General features: G+C 40.7%; 1 protein-coding gene across 5 annotated transcripts in view; it reads right to left on the bottom strand.

Moving 5' to 3' along the window:
* FRMD4B (FERM domain containing 4B) overlaps positions 1–18,049 on the bottom strand; it is a 281,077-nt gene that overhangs the window by 15,479 nt on the left and 247,549 nt on the right. For all 5 annotated transcript variants that reach the window (XM_032649977.1, XM_032649975.1, XM_032649974.1 and 2 more), the window contains 7 exons: positions 8,974–9,050; positions 7,271–7,409; positions 6,650–6,791; positions 5,385–5,518; positions 5,169–5,288; positions 3,772–4,000; positions 1,233–1,289 (listed from right to left, as the gene is read on the bottom strand). In XM_032649977.1, coding sequence (XP_032505868.1) covers positions 1,233–1,289; positions 3,772–4,000; positions 5,169–5,288; positions 5,385–5,518; positions 6,650–6,791; positions 7,271–7,409; positions 8,974–9,050 — 898 coding nt within the window. The remainder of the gene's footprint in view (positions 1–1,232; positions 1,290–3,771; positions 4,001–5,168; positions 5,289–5,384; positions 5,519–6,649; positions 6,792–7,270; positions 7,410–8,973; positions 9,051–18,049) is intronic.

Genomic DNA, 18,049 nt, shown 5'->3' with positions numbered 1-18,049 from the left:
TAAATTTGTCTTATTTATTTATTTTTTTATTTTTCGCTGTGTTGGGTCTTCATTGCCACATTCAGGCTTTCTCTAGTTGCAGCGAGCTACTCTTCATTGCAGTGCACGAGCTTCTCATTGCAGTGGTTTCTCTTGTTGCAGAGCACAGTCTCTAGGTGCACCGGCTCAGTAGTTGTGGCACACAGGCTCAGTTGCTCCGTGGCATGTGGGATCTTCCCGGACCAGGGCTCGAACCCGTGACCCCTGCATTAGCAGGCGGATTCTTAATCACTGAGACACCAAGGAAGCCCTGTTCAGCTTTACTTTTAATGTTCTTAGGCCTCCTTGGCTGACCAAAGGCTCATCCTATCATTAAAAGTGATGAATCTGATTTACGGTGAGTCATTAGGGAATTGTTGTGTCTCCCACTGGTATTTGTGTTTCCAAAGAGGAATGGCAAACATGATCAAACCTCGGCTCAAAGGAAGGATTCTGAAATGGTAGACTTTCATGAACTATTCCATTTGGGGGAAGATAAAGCAGTAGGGGCTAGTGGTTCCCCCAAATTCTTTAAATCACATCAAATAGATAGCGAGCTCCTCTGCTTAAGCACAAGGAATGGATTACAAGGAAATACTCTATCACTTGAAATGAAATCCATTCCATCATGAAATACGTTGACCACAGGTCATTACAATAGATACAGTCTACCTCTAGGAAACCAACATAATGACATGTAACCCAATTTCTAAAATGTGTGTTTCTTCCTAAGAAAAATAAAATAAACTCCAACTTAGCTGAAGTAGACAGTGATAAACTCTACATTATCTCCTGGTAGTGTAGTGTAGCCTACACAACACTAATTTCCTGGTTTTGGTATTGGACACTATCTATATAAAATGTTACCAGTAGACAAAGCTGGGTAAAGGACTCTATTACTTACACAACTTCTCTATAGTTACTTCAAAAAAAAATCCTACAGAGCCTTACAAATCCTTCTCAAGATACCTATTCACTCCAGTTATGGTACTCTGATTCCCTGAAGTCATGTGATTTGTACGGTACTGTATTTAATGCTGAGCTAACCTGTGTAGACATTAATCCTAGTCCCCCGTTCCCAGCCATTCTGCATAAATGTAAGTTAGCTATCTACTTTTCCCAGAAGAATGATAAACAGACTTTACTTAACTCAAAAATATTCTTAATATTTCAGAATATATAACATTTTAAACTGAAAAGGGGGAGCTACTTACAATCATCATAGGTGGTAGTGTCAGACAAGGAGCTACCTTCTGATGGGATTATGTCTTCTGTGAATAAAATAAACTGCCTTTAGTATAATGGTGCATTTGGACACCCTTAATAGTTCAATAAAACCCTTTGCAATGGAGTGCATCTTATTTTTATTTAGATAAACACAACTAATTGCAGTGCATTAGGAAGTTAACTATTGTAAGAATGAACTCATTGACTACTAAAGGTATAAACATATACTGTACAAATATTACATTGGATTATTTATTAAAGTGGAACAGAGTTTGAGAACGGTCCTTTGAGAATCTACTATACTGTTAGGATCATTTATTTTTTTGAGCCCTCCCCTGAAGAGAAGGGCTTTTTCTTGATAGGGTGTGGCGGTCACTTGTGGTGCATAAGCTTCTCAATCAGACCAGGGTTTCTTAACAGTGGGTGGCACTACTGACATTTTGGACTGGATGATTCTTTGTTGCGGGGGTGGGGTGGGGGTGGTGGAGGAGGGTGGGTGCTGCCCTTTGTACTGTAGGATCTCCAGCCTCCACCACTGGATGCCGGCACCACCCCACCCTCAGTTTTGACAATCAAACACGTCTGCAGACATTGCCAAATGCTCCCTGGGGTGTGAAACTGCCCCTGAGTGAGAACTATTGAAACAGACAGACCTGGGTTCACATCCTGGTTTTGTCACTTACTGGCTGTGAGACCCAGGGCAAATTACTTAATCTCTCCAAGCATCGTTTGGCTCATCTCTACAATAAGGATAAGAATAGTACCTAGTGTTTAGTGCTTTGGTGAGCATTAAATGACGTAATAGATGTAAAGCCCTTAGCCCAGCTCCTGGCACAGGACAAATGCTCAATAAATGTTAGCTATACTTACTACTTTGGTTCCCTAAACACAGCATTCTGGTGAAAGAACTCTGGTGGTTGAAAATGCCCATAATGATCTGATTACTACTGGTGCCCGTCAAATGTTACAAAATGGGTTTAGCAAAAAGCGATATCTCAGATGTTGATGTACCCTGGCAAGTCATTCCATACTCAGCGTCAACGATGGGCAAAGTTACAGGCAAACACGACACCTCAGTGTAAGCTTCAAAGCCATTATGAAGTGAATCTCCACATCCAGTCTCAAATGTTAATCTCTATCAGAGCCAGGAGGACTGTCTCTTAATTGGACACACAGTAGAGCTTGAAGGCGAAATGCCAGGAGAGTCAGCTGTCAGGCAGGCTTTAAAAAAATCCGCCCGATATATGCTCAGCCGTTGGCACCAGCGCTGCCCAAATGTCAGTTACTGAAAAGGATAACATTTGAATCTTACACAGCTGGGGATGAACGGGCCACAACAAATGGCTATGAAAGTTAAGTGCACTGCTAATCATCCATCTCTGTAGGTCCAGAATGTGGCCAGTGACTAGGCCAACTGGATTTTACATTCAGAGTCAAAGCCATCCTAAATTCCCCAGCTGTAGTTGACACACACTTGTGTGTTGATGTCTGTGCATTCACTTTCCTAAAAGCCTTATCTCTGCTTTGCAAATCATATGCTCTGAAGCTGAGTACACTTTAAACCTGATTACCATATTTTGTCAAATCTAAGATGTATCATTACTTGATGTCCCAGTAAAAAAAGAAAAAAGCACTGCCGATCATAACTGTAACACTCCATCTAGTATAAGAATTATCCCAATTTCACAGATGTTTAAATGGGAAAAAAAGTCTTGGAATCAAAGAAATAGAATCGTATTTCAACCAGTGATCAAGGCTAAAAATCGTGCTAATAAATACGGAAGGCCAACTGGACTTGAAATCGACCTAAATGAGATGTTTTTCAGTTTGCTTTTTTCCTGAATATTAAAGTTTTAGATATATAATGTTGAGAATTTTGAAAATATGGACGACGATTAGGAAGAAAATTAAGTGACATGAAATTCTACCACTATTAATATTTTGAACCCTTTCCCAATTAGTCTTTGTGTGTACATAATTATACAATGTCAGGACCATGTTATGGTTACAATTTTGTATTCTGCCTTCCATAATATAACATGAAAATATGCCCATATCTTTAAATAGCCTCCATAAATGACAATAACTGTAAGAGCTCTTTTCTATCCATATATGTTGGATAGGTCCTTAAGAAAATGTATGGTCTGCTGCATTAAAAACCTTTGAGAAACTACTAGGTAGGGCCCAGCTCTCTTAATATCCTGTGTTTTCAAATGTATTTCTTGCAATGACATCAGGCCAGTTAAAGGTGAATCTGTCTTATTAGGAACCAACATTCCTATGAAATCTCTTTCATGCTGAAAATTAAAGCAATGCAATAGTATAGTATTACAATAGTAAGAAGGTCACTAAAAACCAAGTTAACGTACTTGTAAGACTGAAATTCCAAACCATTTTTATCCTAAGAAACTCATAATTAATCCTGTTCTTTCTTTTGTCTCTTACCAAATGAACTGGTCTGGAAATGGTACATTCCATCAAGAGGATTGACTTATGTGACTCTAAAAAACCTTACTAATTACTAACCTGGTAAGATAACTGATGCTTTCTGGCTGGGTTTCTTTCCACATCTAATTCGGTATTCATTTATTGCATTTTCAATCTCCTGAAGCTTTTTCACTGCATCCGTGTAATCTTGCTTTCGTTTCTTCTTCACAGTTTTACAAAGATCTGGCTCGTTGGCAAGTTTCTTTGCAGCTTCAACCAGCTTTTGCTGTATTAGGAAATTGCTCTCCAGTTCTTGCAAAGCAGGGTCCTGCATTTACATGATGATACTGTTTTATTTTTATGGACACACACAGTCACTGTGATATGTACTAGATAATAAAATTTCTCTTTCTCATGCGTTCTCAAATCAGATGCTCTCTCAGAATAAAATCCTCCTAAGTTTTACTGCTTAGGTATTCTCAAACACTTTCCTAGAAGACAAGACCTCCCTCCTCCATTTACTTTAACTGAATAGTCCAACTCTCTGTCCTTTTCAAAGAAGAGAATGGCCTTCCATTCATTCAGTTCGTTGGATGAAGATCATATTTTTCAAGAAGGGATACTTCACCCAAGATTCATAGCCAGAGAATGCTATATTCACATGCACAGCTTTAGAAACAGACAAATTGAGGTTTGATTCCTCTTTCTGGGTGATTCCTGGTTGCATGACCCTGGACATATTGCTTAATTTTTAATGCTTCGATTTTTTTTTTCATTTGTAAAAGGGAGATAACACCCACCTTTATGAAAGTATGGTGAAGATTAAAGGAAATAATGTACGTGCATTGCTTAGCTCAGAGCTGGGTATACAGTGAACACTCAGTAAATAGCAATGCTCACTTTATTATTAATGGAAACTGCTATCATTTTCTAAAGCCAAGATGGCTAAACTTCTGCAAGAAACACGAGTAGGGTCATAGTGTCCGATGTCATGCAGATGAGAAAGTACCCTCTATATTGGCTAACCAATATTTTAACTTTATTATACCCAAGTGCTATACATGTGTTATCTCACTGAATACTCCTTGCATCTCTCAGAGGGAAGAACAATCATTACCCCCATTTTATTGATGAGAAAACCCAAGAACTGAGACTTCACAGAGGGTCAACGATCTGCCAAAGGCTACTTGGTTTTAAGTGGAAGACTCTAGCGCTGGAAGTCTTAATTCTTATAATAATATTTCTCAATTTATAAACATTTAGAGTTCATTTAGTGCTCTTTCTGTCTGGCGGGGGTAAAGTCATGAGAGAGAACTCAATTGTAACTAGCCTGTGCATGAAAGAAAGAATTCAACTTGGTCTCCGTGATCACTTTTAACTGGTGAGATAAAAATGTACAGCAGTAACTCAAAAACCAAAGGAACAAGTCAGCCACACTGAACTGACAGCATCTCTGTCTCATTGTTGATAGACACGCTCAGAGCTGGTGCTCATACCTCTTCACTCGGCAGCAAGTTGTCATCTAATTTGAATGCGGTACCTACACGCCTTCTGACGTGAGGAGGTTTCTCACCTATGTTCAGTGGATACTCCTTTGGCATTTTGCCTGTGAGCTCCTATAAAACAGGACAGAACCGAGAGGGAGATCACTGACCCTGGCTGGAACTGTGAAACACGATTTGAAGTGCTCCCCAAGAGCAGAAGACACTTACAGCCTCCCGCAAACAGATCTTCTTAAGCTCTTCAACTTTTTTCAGAAGTTTTTCTTGTAACAGCTTTTCCTTCTTCTTGAGTTCAAGGATTTTCTCTCTCTTTTGCTCCTCACTGACTTCTGAGTCTTGAGAACCTGGTGGGGATTGGGAGGGAGGGCAGAGAAGGTTTACACATGGCATGTTTCCTTCCTTTTTTTTTTTTTTGCGGTACGCGGGCCTCTCACTGCTGTGGCCTCTCCCGTTGCGGAGCACAGGCTCTGGAAGCGCAGGCTCAGCGGCCATGGCTCACGGGCCCAGCCGCTCTGCGGCATGTGGGATCTTCCCGGACAGGGGCACGAACCCGTGTCCCCTGCATCAGCAGGCGGACTCTCAACCACTGCGCCACCAGGGAAGCCCGTTTCCTTCCTTTTTAAAGGACAAGGGATTTTTAAGCCAAACCTGCTGTTTAATAATAGTTTATTTCTTTTCTCCTTGTTTCTGAACGTAATAAAAGGAAACTGGAGAACATTTTCTCATGCTTCTGGGCATCAAACAGAGCCTGGTAATAAGATATGCCTTTTGCATTTTGGCTCAGTCATTTTAGAAGCAATGATAAAATGCTTAGTGTTTCAGACACACCCAAGGAAGAAATTCATTTTTCTGAGCAGGAGAGAAGGTAAGATGTTCCTTGAGATAGTCGTTTAGAATGTTCTTTTAGAAAGTAAGCAAGGCAAAGGAATATTCTATGCTTCAGGTTCACAAGCTGTCAATGGGATTTAGATGAGAAATTATTTTTAGTGAAGTTATGTATACTTAGTGAGACTCTTACCCAAAATTTCTACAGAGGAAGGGTTTAGGGTCAAAAATCACTTTGGGGGTGAGGTGGGTTTCAAGGCTGTAGTCATGGTTCACTTTATGTTAAATGGAGAATTAGACAACTGTTTGTATCAAAAACTACATATTGGGGAAAGAAAAAGCTTATGAACCTTTTGGGGAGAAAATATTCTTGCAAGCTACCCTGAGGCACTCACTATCTTAGTATCTATTGTTAATTATACAACCTGACTTTACTATTTAACTTTCTTCATACTCTTTTTTTTTTCTCTTCATACTCTTTTAAAAATTAATTTCAAAATTTATTCAAACCCGCAATATATTGTAGGTTCCATATGCTTATTTATTCCCAAAATAATGGGTTAAAAGATACATTTGAAAGTGGTTTACAACGAAAAATATGTGAAATAACATAAAGATCGCTTGCACGCTCTCTAATCCAAAAATATTACCTGAGGAGATTAAACTGCCGTTGCTTGCCATGATGAACTGACTTTTTGCCTCTAGTGTCACCATTTTGGAGACCCTTGGTGTTCCCGTCTCAGTCAAATCCATTGCAATATCGTCTAAACTCCTGGCTGAGGGAATTTTTGCCTAATATAACATTGAAATGGAATTCATTCAGTTAAACCTATTTCAAATTAATAAAGAAATTTAGTTACTATGGAACAAAAATGTCAACACGGAGGACAATATAAATTTTTATATACAAAAGTGATATTTTTCAGAACAAAAATATAAGATTTCAGCTTTGCAGTTAAAATGTTTTAGTAACTAGGCATGATTCTTTCTCATGGTATAGTTCAATCATTAACATTAAAACATCCTGAGTGTACACACATACACGCATGCCACAAAGTTGGCAAATCTTACAGTTTTCAGATCAGGTTATACATTGCCCGTTTTCTTAAATGTAAGAAAAATTAAAACAATTGGTAGTAAAGCTTAAAAAAACAAAACTCGAGGAACAAAAACCCACGTGCTTGCATCTTTTCTGAGAAAGCTTATCTTGAGAACACAAAGCCAGTGAGGGACAGGACTCTGTCCTTATAGAAATGCTTCTAGTTACTTACTTTGCTTTGCTTCCGGTCCAAGTAAAACTGATGCTGACTAATCGCCATTACCCAGATGGACTTGATGAGAGAAGAGTTCGCATACCACGTTTGCACAAAGAGGCCACTTTGCCCAAAGGTCCTTCTGGATACTGAAATCCTGAAAGATTAAGGAAAGCACTCAAACAATCTGTCTCTGGCCCAGCACAACATAAAATGTACCCAGTGGGTAATGTAACAAAGCTTCCCCCTAATTGTTTTGGCTCTGCCAAAACTCTTCTTCTCTCAGGGGCCAAGCTTCTGATTTTCTCCTTTTATGAGAAAACCAATCCCACCTGAGTAATAGCTCTCTGTCAAAGCAGCATATTAAACAACACATTCACACCCTCAAAAGCAGATGAGAAAATGGGAAGAGAATTTGAAAAAGAACAGATACATGTATATGTATAACTGAATCACTCTGCTGTACACCTGAAACTCATACAACATTGTTAATCAACTATGCTCCAATATAAAATAAAAATTAAAAAATAAATGAATTTAAAAAGGAAAATGATTACTAACTAATATACCACCCATATAATATTTTAGAAGAACCTAAGTCTAAGTATGGTCATGTGCATAAATACACACATTCTGCATTCTGTATAGAAGCATGACATTGGAAATAATAGAAATTAAATATTTTAAAAAAGCAGCAGATGAGAATTAGCCACATTAGAGGCTGTAATAAAAACATTTAGTTAAAGACCGTAGGATGTGCGATCATCACAAGAAGGCGGGAATAAATGTGATCATATTTTAAATACAAAGCAACCAGGATCTGCGTGATCAGCACCTTCCTTAAGAGAGCATCCGTAAGAGAGCATCTCAGGTCTAGGTAGAATTGTCTGGCTCTGGCACTATCAGAGGATGAACATAATAATATGATGCATATCCAAAACTGGTCCAGAGTACTGCTTATGCACCAGATGGAAAGAGGAGAGAGGGTCAGAGTAAGGAGAGAGCAAGAGAGAGAAAGACGGGGGAAAAGCAGACACTGAGTAGGGGTGGGGGTAGGAGAAGGGCACCAATGTTCTTTGTAGGAATTTGCCTTATCTCTTTGGGTCATCTTTTTGTCACAGCTGTTTCCTCCATCCCTCAGACCTCCAAATATCCATAAACTTATCTGAAAAGCAACCGCTGAGGGCTGATAAGGAATTCCTCCGAGGAACTTGGAGAGCCTACATCCTGACTTCAATTCATGTAGATAATTTAGCAACTTTTTATTTAAGTGACCAAGAATACCAAACTTGAAAATGAGCAAAGGATCCGAATAGACATTTCTCTAAAGTAGATGTACAAGTGGCCAATGAGCCCGTGAAAAGATGCTCAGCGTGCAAATTCAAAGCAGTATGAGCTTATCACCGCACACCACCAGGATGGCTATTCTCACACACACACACACACACACACACACACACCTAAAAATAACAAGTGTTAGGGAGAATGTGGAGAAAATGAAACCACGCACATTGCTGGTGGGAATGTAAAAGGGTGTGCAGCCTCTTTGGAAAACAGTCTGGCAGTTCCTCAAAAGGTTAAAGAAAGAGTTACCATTTGATCAAGCAATTACAATCGTACATATATACCCAAGAGAAATGAAAACATGCGCACATGAATTTTCAGAGCAGCATATCTGGATAGTCACCAGGCTCATACAGAAAAAAGTCTGTGATCCTCACCTCCGTGGATCGTGAACTTCAACAGCAAACTTTTTCTCACGGAAATATAAGTTCTCCAGCTGTTTCCATTGGAATAACTAAGAAATGAAGAAAACAGAAAAGTCACACAGCTTTAATTAATGTTAACTTTTACTAAATCTAGAAATCAGCTTAATAATGAAAAAATCAAGGATTAAGACTGAGAATTAAGATTAAGAATTAAGCACTAAGATTAGGCATGAATACGTAATGCAGTCTTTTTACAAACCAACTATAAACTGAAATCTTTTTCTGATGGTAATCTTCACCTCCTCAATCTTCCCTGAACAATAAAACCAGGCAACTGTGGGGAACATGCATACTATTTTTCCTCTGACTCAACTAAATAAAAGGGTAAGGAAATCGTCGATTCCAGTAAGCCCATATGCCTTCTGTTCAAAGACGTTGACTTCATATTTAAATGGAAAGAAATTCAAAGGGTTGTCTCAATAAGACCACAGATTAAATTCAAAAGAATGCAAAGTGAAAGTAAAATGGAACCCCAAGCAGGGGTGATTCTCCGAGATACCAGTTTCCCGCCTACAAGAGTTCCTCTAAATGGGACAGAAACTGAGCATTTGGAATTGGAGGCAGGGTAGGGTGGGACTGAACACTGACACTGACCTCTTGGTTTCTGAGCTAGAGCCTCCAGCTTTTGTAAATAGAACCCATTTCTACTGTTGACATTCTAATGCTACACTGGGTGTTATTTGCCAGTTGGTTGGGAGAAAGAACTTACTTACTGGCAGTGGGCATCTGAAATCTAATAAATAACTTGTGAAAAGCAGCTCATTCACAGAACTGAGTGTGCCCTGCTGCACTTTCTGGGTTCATTTCCAACCCCTCACGTTAACCTGAGCCCCTGCTTGTCCTTTTAACTTTGACGTCATAGTTGAATTTCTTTTCTCCATCCCAGTCTTGATGATGAGAGAAATACTAGCACAGCGATTTCATTCCATTATTAGACTTCGGCTGGATTTTTAAATTATGTCCAGACAATCTTCAAAAAGCATTTTAATCATCAAGATAGTAACTTCTCTGCAATGCATGATGAGCAAAACCATTTCCTGGGGTCCGGGAACCAAGACTTTTCACCAACATGTAAACCTCGCGTAGAGCAACAGCACGAGCTAAAGGTTCCTGTGCACATATAGCTGGAAGACAGACGTTTTCAAACTGGACCCCCAGTCCCAAACGGAGTAAAATAAACCAGCACCCACTAAGAACACAGCCCTTCATGGTCTGAACACGTAGTGTCTGTAACTACAACCATCACCCAGGTAGAAAGAGGGATTTGTGAGAGTTTAAAGCTACATACCGATTTTCTAAAATGTCCATAGGTTTGAGGCTTTCATTTCTTTTAATCCCAAGGTTCCAAAAGTGGGACAGAAATGGGAAGGAAAAGTCCGAGGTGCTCTCTCCCTCTCTGCCCCGTCCTGGCGGGGCAGCTCCGGTGAGTTCTGAATGGAGTTTCCTAAGACACTTAGGTGTAACTCAATTTCACAAACCGAACCTCCCACGGCTGACACCCTACTGACATCAGTAACTCCACCGAGTGACATCACCCCAGTTCCACTCCTTCTTTGATCAGGAAGAGGACAGCCAAGTTCTCTCTAGCAGATTTTCCCAGGACAGAGACACATTTTTCAAATCCCGTACAGGGTAGATTCAGATGGTTGTTTCCTGGGAAGTAAGCTACTTTGAATCCAGGCATAAACTTCACTAGAGGCTGGGTGAGGGAGACATTGCTCCCCCGCTTAACTCACCCTGGACGCGAACAGGTTTGACAGGAAGAGCCACAATGCAGCTCAGCTGTGTTTTCCTTTGCGTCCATTCCCACACACATAAAACCAGGGCCAGACTTGAAACCTGATCTCTGAAAGCCGCCACCTCTCCCTCTTATCACTTACAAACGTGAAACACTAGTGCTTTTGCCACCAGACGGACAGCAGACGGTCCCCCTGCAAGCAAAAACCCTACTTAAAAGGTGAAGGGTTTCAGCTAATTTAAAGAGTGAAATAATTAGATGGCAACTGGTTTGCAAACGAAGTTATGGGAATGAGACTGCATTTTTAAGTCTGAAAGGCAAAGCCATTTCCCCACCTGAAATCTTAAGTTTTTGCAGGGAATTCCCTGGAGATCCAGTGGGTTAGGACTTGGTGCTTTCATTGCTATTGCCCAGGTTCGATCCCTGGAAAGCTTTTGCAAAATGTAATTTCATATATGTGCCTGTAAGAGTATAAAAGTGAAGAGGAATGGCACAAGCTTCCTTCGTGATAGCGGTTGGGGATGGTTGAATGTATGAGGCATAAGTGGCACAGAAAACTTCAATGTTACCAGTCATGTTTGATTTACTTTATTAATAAAAATAAGTTGAGGGCTTCCCTGGTGGCGCAGTGGTTGAGAGTCCGCCTGCCGACGCAGGGGACGCGGGTTCGTGCCCCGGTCCGGGAAGATCCCACATGCCGCGGAGCGGCTGGGCCCGTGAGCCATGGCCGCTGAGCCTGCGCGTCCGGAGCCTGTGCTCCGCAACGGGAGAGGCCACAACAGTGAGAGGCCCGCGTACCGCAAAAAAAAAAAAAAAAAAAAAGATGAAGTAAATATAACAAAATATTAGTAATCGTCAATTTAAGTGGTTATGCAGGTGTAGTCACATTCTTGGTATTCCTGTATTTTTTTAATTTCTAAAAATTAAAATCATAGAAGTTTGTATAAAATGACCAAAGGTTGGTCTGTTTCACACAAGAGTGAGATTTCCACTCCCTAACCATTTGGGAGGCCTCTATTTTATGCATGTATTACCTTTGTGATTCTTATCAATGTTTGAAGTTGCTAGGAAAACACTTCTAATTGCAGTTGCTCTTGATCTAGCTGGCAGCTGGAAATAAGCTAGTTTTTCTTTTGAAATTTCTGAAATCATTCTTCTGTTGTGTTTTTAATTATCTTGGAGTTCTCCATCTCAGAGAGCAGGATGAGGCTCTGAAAACGGCAATGGAGCCGAGGTTAAAGTGGATTCCATTCTCATGCAACACGCCTAGGACAGCACCTGGCACATAGCAGGCAGCTTGCCCGATCTTCATTCCTGTCCTTTTTGTCCTTAAGTGTTTTCCTTAAAGGGTAAATAAAAGGCCCCCCTCTGGTCAAAATCACTCAAGACTTTGGACCAATGGAAGGATAATAGGAAAATGCCAAAGAAATATCCACCAGGCTGACCTGACTTGTTGGGGCCTCTGTATTACAGAAACGGCCTGACAGGAAATTCCCTGGCGGTCTAGTGGTTAGCATTCAGCGCTTTCACTGCCGTTGGCCCAGGGTTCAATCCCTGGTCGGGGAACTAAGATCCCTGCAAGCTAAGCCATGCAGCAGAGCCAAAAAAAAAAAAAAAAGAAAAGAAAAGAAAAGAAAGAGAGAGAAATGGCCTGACATATAAGGAATACTCTAAATCACCCAAAAGATGAAGAATGGTTACAAGAAACCATTTAAGAAAAAAGAACAAAATTCAAAGGAAGCTAGAAGGGAGCAAAGTATGCTTCACATTCTCCACTGTTTGGAGAACACTGGTGCCCATACAGAGTAGGACTATTATAGGGTATGATGTCTTACAGGATAGAACAAGACTATTATATATATTATATTATATGAATGTGTATGTATAAACAAAATTTGTAATTTTCGTATTAAAACAGAAAAAAAAAATTTGCCCAAGACAAAATTCCCCCTCTTGGAGATTTGGGGGTGGGGGGTAGGAGAAGAGGACTTTTATTTGCTTTGCAACACAGAGTTATGAGCATGAAACTGGAATGTTTTCTAAAGTGATCATTAAAAAGCATAATGACAATCATTAATCAGTATTTATTGTTGTTTATGTAGCACTCACTAGGAGGGATGAGTTTGAAATTGTGTTGTGTTTAGAATTCATAGTGTTAGTAATGAAAGGAAATACTCGCATGGCGACAATAAAACCATAAATTAGGTCTTAAGGACTTCTTTCTACTCTACTCTCATCTAGAATGATTAGTTGTGCCCTTTAGCATCAAAAGAAGGAAGTAGATAGCGAGAGATGAAATAATAGCATGGATTAACTTTGAGATTACAAAATAAATAAACAAAGAGATAAAACAAAAAAGTCAAAGAGGAGCAATGTGAACAAAGATAGTAACAAAGAGATAATCAAAAAACTACAACAGGAAGAGAATGTTTCCTTAGATCACAAATCACCTTGTCTTAAAAAAAGAAAGTGTCAAAAATTTAATAACTGACACAGAAAACCAAAGCTGAATCAAATCTTATTTTAAAAGTGAACGTGTGTAAAATGCCATAGTCTTTATCCTTAGATGTAAAGGAAGTTGACGGTTTTAGAATAATTTGCCACACGTTATTATACTTTATTTAATGAGATGCATGGGTTGAATATTTAAGCCATTTGTGGAAAACTAAATAAACCTCAATATTTAGTTATTGATAGCCACCCACTATTACAGCCTTAAAGAACTGGAAGAAATCACCTCTTTCCCCTTCCTATGCTACAGTCACACTGGTTCCTAAACATCTGAGGCCACTGTCAAACTCTAGGAAAAAAGACTATAAGGAAAAGCAGAGGGACTTTTAGGAAACTGGGAGTCACATACTTAAGTAGCTCTTGGAGTCCTTTACACATTCCTCTTCTATTAACAAATATTTCTTGTCCACCTTCTATGTGTGAGGTCCTGTTCTTGTTGGCAAAAAATAGCCAGGTCCCCTTCCTTGTGATGCTTACCTGAACCAATTGGACCACATCAGATTGCTTGGTTTACATGCTGATTTCACCACATGCGCTTTATTTGGCAAGTTGCTTAACTTTCTTGAGTCTCAGTTTCCTCATCTGTAAAATGGGACCAACAATGCCTGCCTCAGAGGGCTTTTGGAAGGGTATAGTGAGATTATGTTTATGAAGCACTTAGCACAGTGCCTGGCTCAGAATCAACATTTAGTAAGCGATAAAGCTAGCTGCAACTGTTAGGAAGGACCCTCAGTCCAATTCCCTTATCATCTCTTGTGAAGATGGAGGAGAGCCACTTAACAGCAGAATGAGAACGAGAAACTGCTGTCTGGATCCCATATCTGTCTTTCCACTGATGAGAAATAGCCAAGTTATTCTGTTGACACTTCTGTGTCCCTCAGATTTCCAATTCTATGAGCTTCAGCCTCTGTAAAAACGGTTGTATCTCTATTGATTTCATTGGTGTTTTCCTGATACACCCTCTAGGTAGGGAATCTGTTCACTGTTCCTCTATCACAGAGGTCATAGAGGAGGGACATGGGAATGTGTCAAAGGCACGCCCACAGGGAGACGCAATGGCAGCAAGCTAGTAAGCTCCCTCCTGACTGGAGTACCCAGAAAAGAAGAGACATGCCCTAGCATGTACAAAAATGACGAGGAGTGTGACCCACTACCAGCAAGGGGGCCTTTGGGGTAGTGAAAGACAAGGAAATGTCTTGGACAGAAAGGATGCACTGTCTCTTTGAATCTTGATGGATTGAAAGTAGACAGCACTCAAAGGTTTAACACTAGGCAATGACAGGAAAGACATCAGCAGAGGCTTGTTTTTTTTTTTGTAATAGAACTTATAATACAGGTCAATCATTTAACTGCAAATTCACTTGGAAATGACTAAATTTGGGATAGTAGAAGCGTGGTGTATGACTGTATATCAAATAATGACGCACACAGGGTGATTCCCCTGCTGTAACATGATGCAAAACAAGATCACTGTATTATTGATTTATTCTTTTTTCATTTTAAAAAAGTTACACTTGATGAGTATACCGTTAGTACCCACAAGCCAGCTAGCAGATCTGTTTGGCCTCCTGGAGTACCAGAAAATGAGAATTTTGCAGGATGATGAGCTTTGAGAAAGCCAAATTGACCTTCTATCCAGCTAGCCATCTTTCGACCAAATATTTATGTGACTGAGAATGAGTCTTCTCAACAACCTTATGGGGAGGTACTACATTTAGCCCCATTTCACAGAAGAGAAAACTGAGGCTCAGAGAGGTTTAATTGGCCAAGGTCCCAAAGTTAAATAGGGGCAGATCTGGGATTCACACCCAAGCACAACCATGGCTCCAAATTCCCCAGTAACCAGAGCACACTATCCTGCCTTTCTTACTTGGGAAGAGTATTCTAGGGAGATTTGTTATGTTAACCAAAAAAGAAAGAAAAAAAGAGTAATTCCCAGTTCAACCTCATAGGAAGAAAACGGCAGCAAGTACGGCAGCCATTTGCAGAAAAGAACTCGGTCTCTCGTAGTTTACTGAGACTAGTGGTTCTCCAGCAATGATGATTTCTCTTCACATCCCACCCTCACCCACAATTCCCAGAACATCTGGCCATGTCTGGAGACATTTCTGGTTTATCACACTGGAGGGGAGGCTGCTACTAGCATCTTGTGGTTAGAGGCCAGGGATGCTGCTGAATATCAGACCATGCTCAGGACAAAATGATCTGGCCCGAAACATAAACAGCACAGTGAATGAGAACACCTGACTCAGAGGATAATTTCTGGTGACATAATTATGCTTTGGTGGGTGAAGTGTGTTGATGAAGAAGATAAAATTTTTGCTATAAAACAATGAATTTTTGATTTCCCTTTATCTCAACTAGGTATGTCTTTAGGAACAAATAGATGTCTGGATTGTTTTCTTTTCTTTTCTTTTTTTTGCGGTACGCGGGCCTCTCACTGTTGTGGCCTCTCCCGCTGCGGAGGACAGGCTCCAGACGCTCAGGCTCAGCGGCCATGGCTCATGGGCACAGCCGCTCCACGGCATGTGGGATCTTCCCGGACCGGGGCACGAACCTGAATCCCCTGCATCGGCAAGCGGACTCTCAACCACTGCGCCACCAGGGAAGCCCTGGATTGTTTTCTAAATGCAAATGCTCCCTCCCAGAAGGACTCTGAACAACTGATCAGATTACAAGAGGCCATGCTCTCAATGCCCGGGAACATACCAAATGGTACACAGTCAGGTAGAGAAAATTACTTTTTCAGATGTGATGTGATAACCCTTCACACATAAAACATCAGGTCTTAAACACAAGGAGTGAAACATTCTGAGTATTTTTGGAAACGTTTATTTAGACAAAGAAGTCCTGGGTATCAAAAAATGCATGATATAAAAATCTGACCATCTAAGAGGGTGTCACCTCATATAAATTCCCTCTGTGGCCAAATCTCTAACCTCTGAGAGCTGATCTAATGACTTCTGTTAGTACTTGCAATAGAGCACTCACTGCACGTATCTGGTATAACCAGGGCTGACCTGTCGCTCAGAGACACCTGCATGGCTCTTCTGGATGTTTACAGCTGGCATCCCTCCTCACAGGTTGGTACCTAGTCTGCTTATTAAATATTTTCAATAAAAATCTCTAATTTTGAACATGATTTTGTCTTTCCAGATGGGTTCTCGGGTCCTTGACGACTGGGACTGGGCTTTATCCTTAAACGAGATAAAGAATATAAAGTAGGGGACTTCCCCAGTGGTCCAGTGGTTAACCACCTTCCAATGCAGGGGACTCGGGTTCGATCCCTGGTCGGGGAACTAAGATCCCACATGCAACTAAGCCCGCAGGCCACAACTACTGCGCAGGCGCGCCTCAGCTAGAGCCTGTGTGCCGCAAACTACAGAGCCCACGTGCTCTGGAGCCTGGGCGCCACAACTAGAGAAGAGAAAATCTGCACGCCACAACTACAGAGAAGCCCATGTGCCACAATGAAAGGTCCCGCACGCCTCAACGAAGACCCTGCATGCTGCAACTAAGACCCAACGCAGCCAAAAATAAGTTAAATAAATAATTAATAAATCTTAAAATATATATATATATAAAGTACTATAGGGCCCTTGCAGACAGAATGGGCTCATTATTTTTTTTTGGAAAAATACCAGACTACATTGCACTTTGTTAAGAGATTTGCTCCTGAAGGATGAATGAATTAAAACCAAACTGATCTTTGGTTATAAGTACAGAATGAAGAAAACTTAACTGTTTATGCCCTGTGATAGAAAAAATTTTCACCATGCTTTATGTACTAACTGGCTTTCTCTGCATTTGGACTGGTCAATCCTATTAGAGAGCTATCTTTCATTTTTCTGTATGTGCCAACAATTCAGCCATTTGGTAAATGCCTAGAAACACAGAGTAGCAGATGAAATAATGAAATCTAATGGTTTTGCCTGTCCAGCAGCCCTTTCCTCTTTTTCAACCATCACCTTCAGTTTCTACAGGGGACACACTCACTCTTTAAGCTCTAGCTGTAGGGGTCTCTCAGTTTCTATAACGTGCCCACCTCCCTCCCATCAGCATACACTGTTCTCTGACATGAACATGCCAACCCATTCTTTGTTTTAAGCCTGGCTCCTTCTCACACTTCAGGTCTCAGCTTAAATGTCACGTTTCTCAGAGAGGCCTTGCCTGAACACCCATTTTTGTCCCTCCGTCTCATTTGTTTCCATCAGAGACCATTCAAAATTTATACTTATGTCTTCATTCTCTGCTCACTTGTTTGTTTACCATCCCCCTGGAAGACTTCCAAGGAAACAAACACAGAGTGACAGGAACTACTTATCACCCTCAGGATCTATTTTTCCTTCTAACAAAACACCTTGACTGATGGCTTTGTCCATGAACACCCACCTAGAGTATACACTGCCCAGCCTCCTTTGCAGTTAGACTTGGTGATTTTTTTCTTTAAACCTTTTTTAAAAAAATATTTTATTTATTTATTTATTTGGCTGTGTCGGGTCTTAGTTGCGGTACGCGGGATCTTTCGTTTTGGCACGTGGGATCTTTTGTTGTGGCGAATGGGCTCTCTAGTTGTGGCGTGTGGGCTTAGTTGCCCCGAGGCGTGTGGGATCTTAGCTCCCCGACGAGGAATTGAACCTGTGTCCCCTGCAATGGAAGGCAGATTCTTAACCACTGGACCACCACGGGAGTCCCTAAACTTGGTGATTTTATGAATAAGGCTGCTTGTCTTGGCTTCTTTCCATCTGCCTACTGGTTGTGAGATGGAAATGGAGACTT

Source organism: Phocoena sinus, chromosome 11 (genome assembly GCF_008692025.1).
Source record: "Phocoena sinus isolate mPhoSin1 chromosome 11, mPhoSin1.pri, whole genome shotgun sequence".
Classification (NCBI taxonomy): Eukaryota; Metazoa; Chordata; class Mammalia; order Artiodactyla; family Phocoenidae; genus Phocoena; species Phocoena sinus.
Note: the sequence above shows the minus strand (reverse complement) of the source record. Positions and strands in the feature narration are given on the sequence as shown.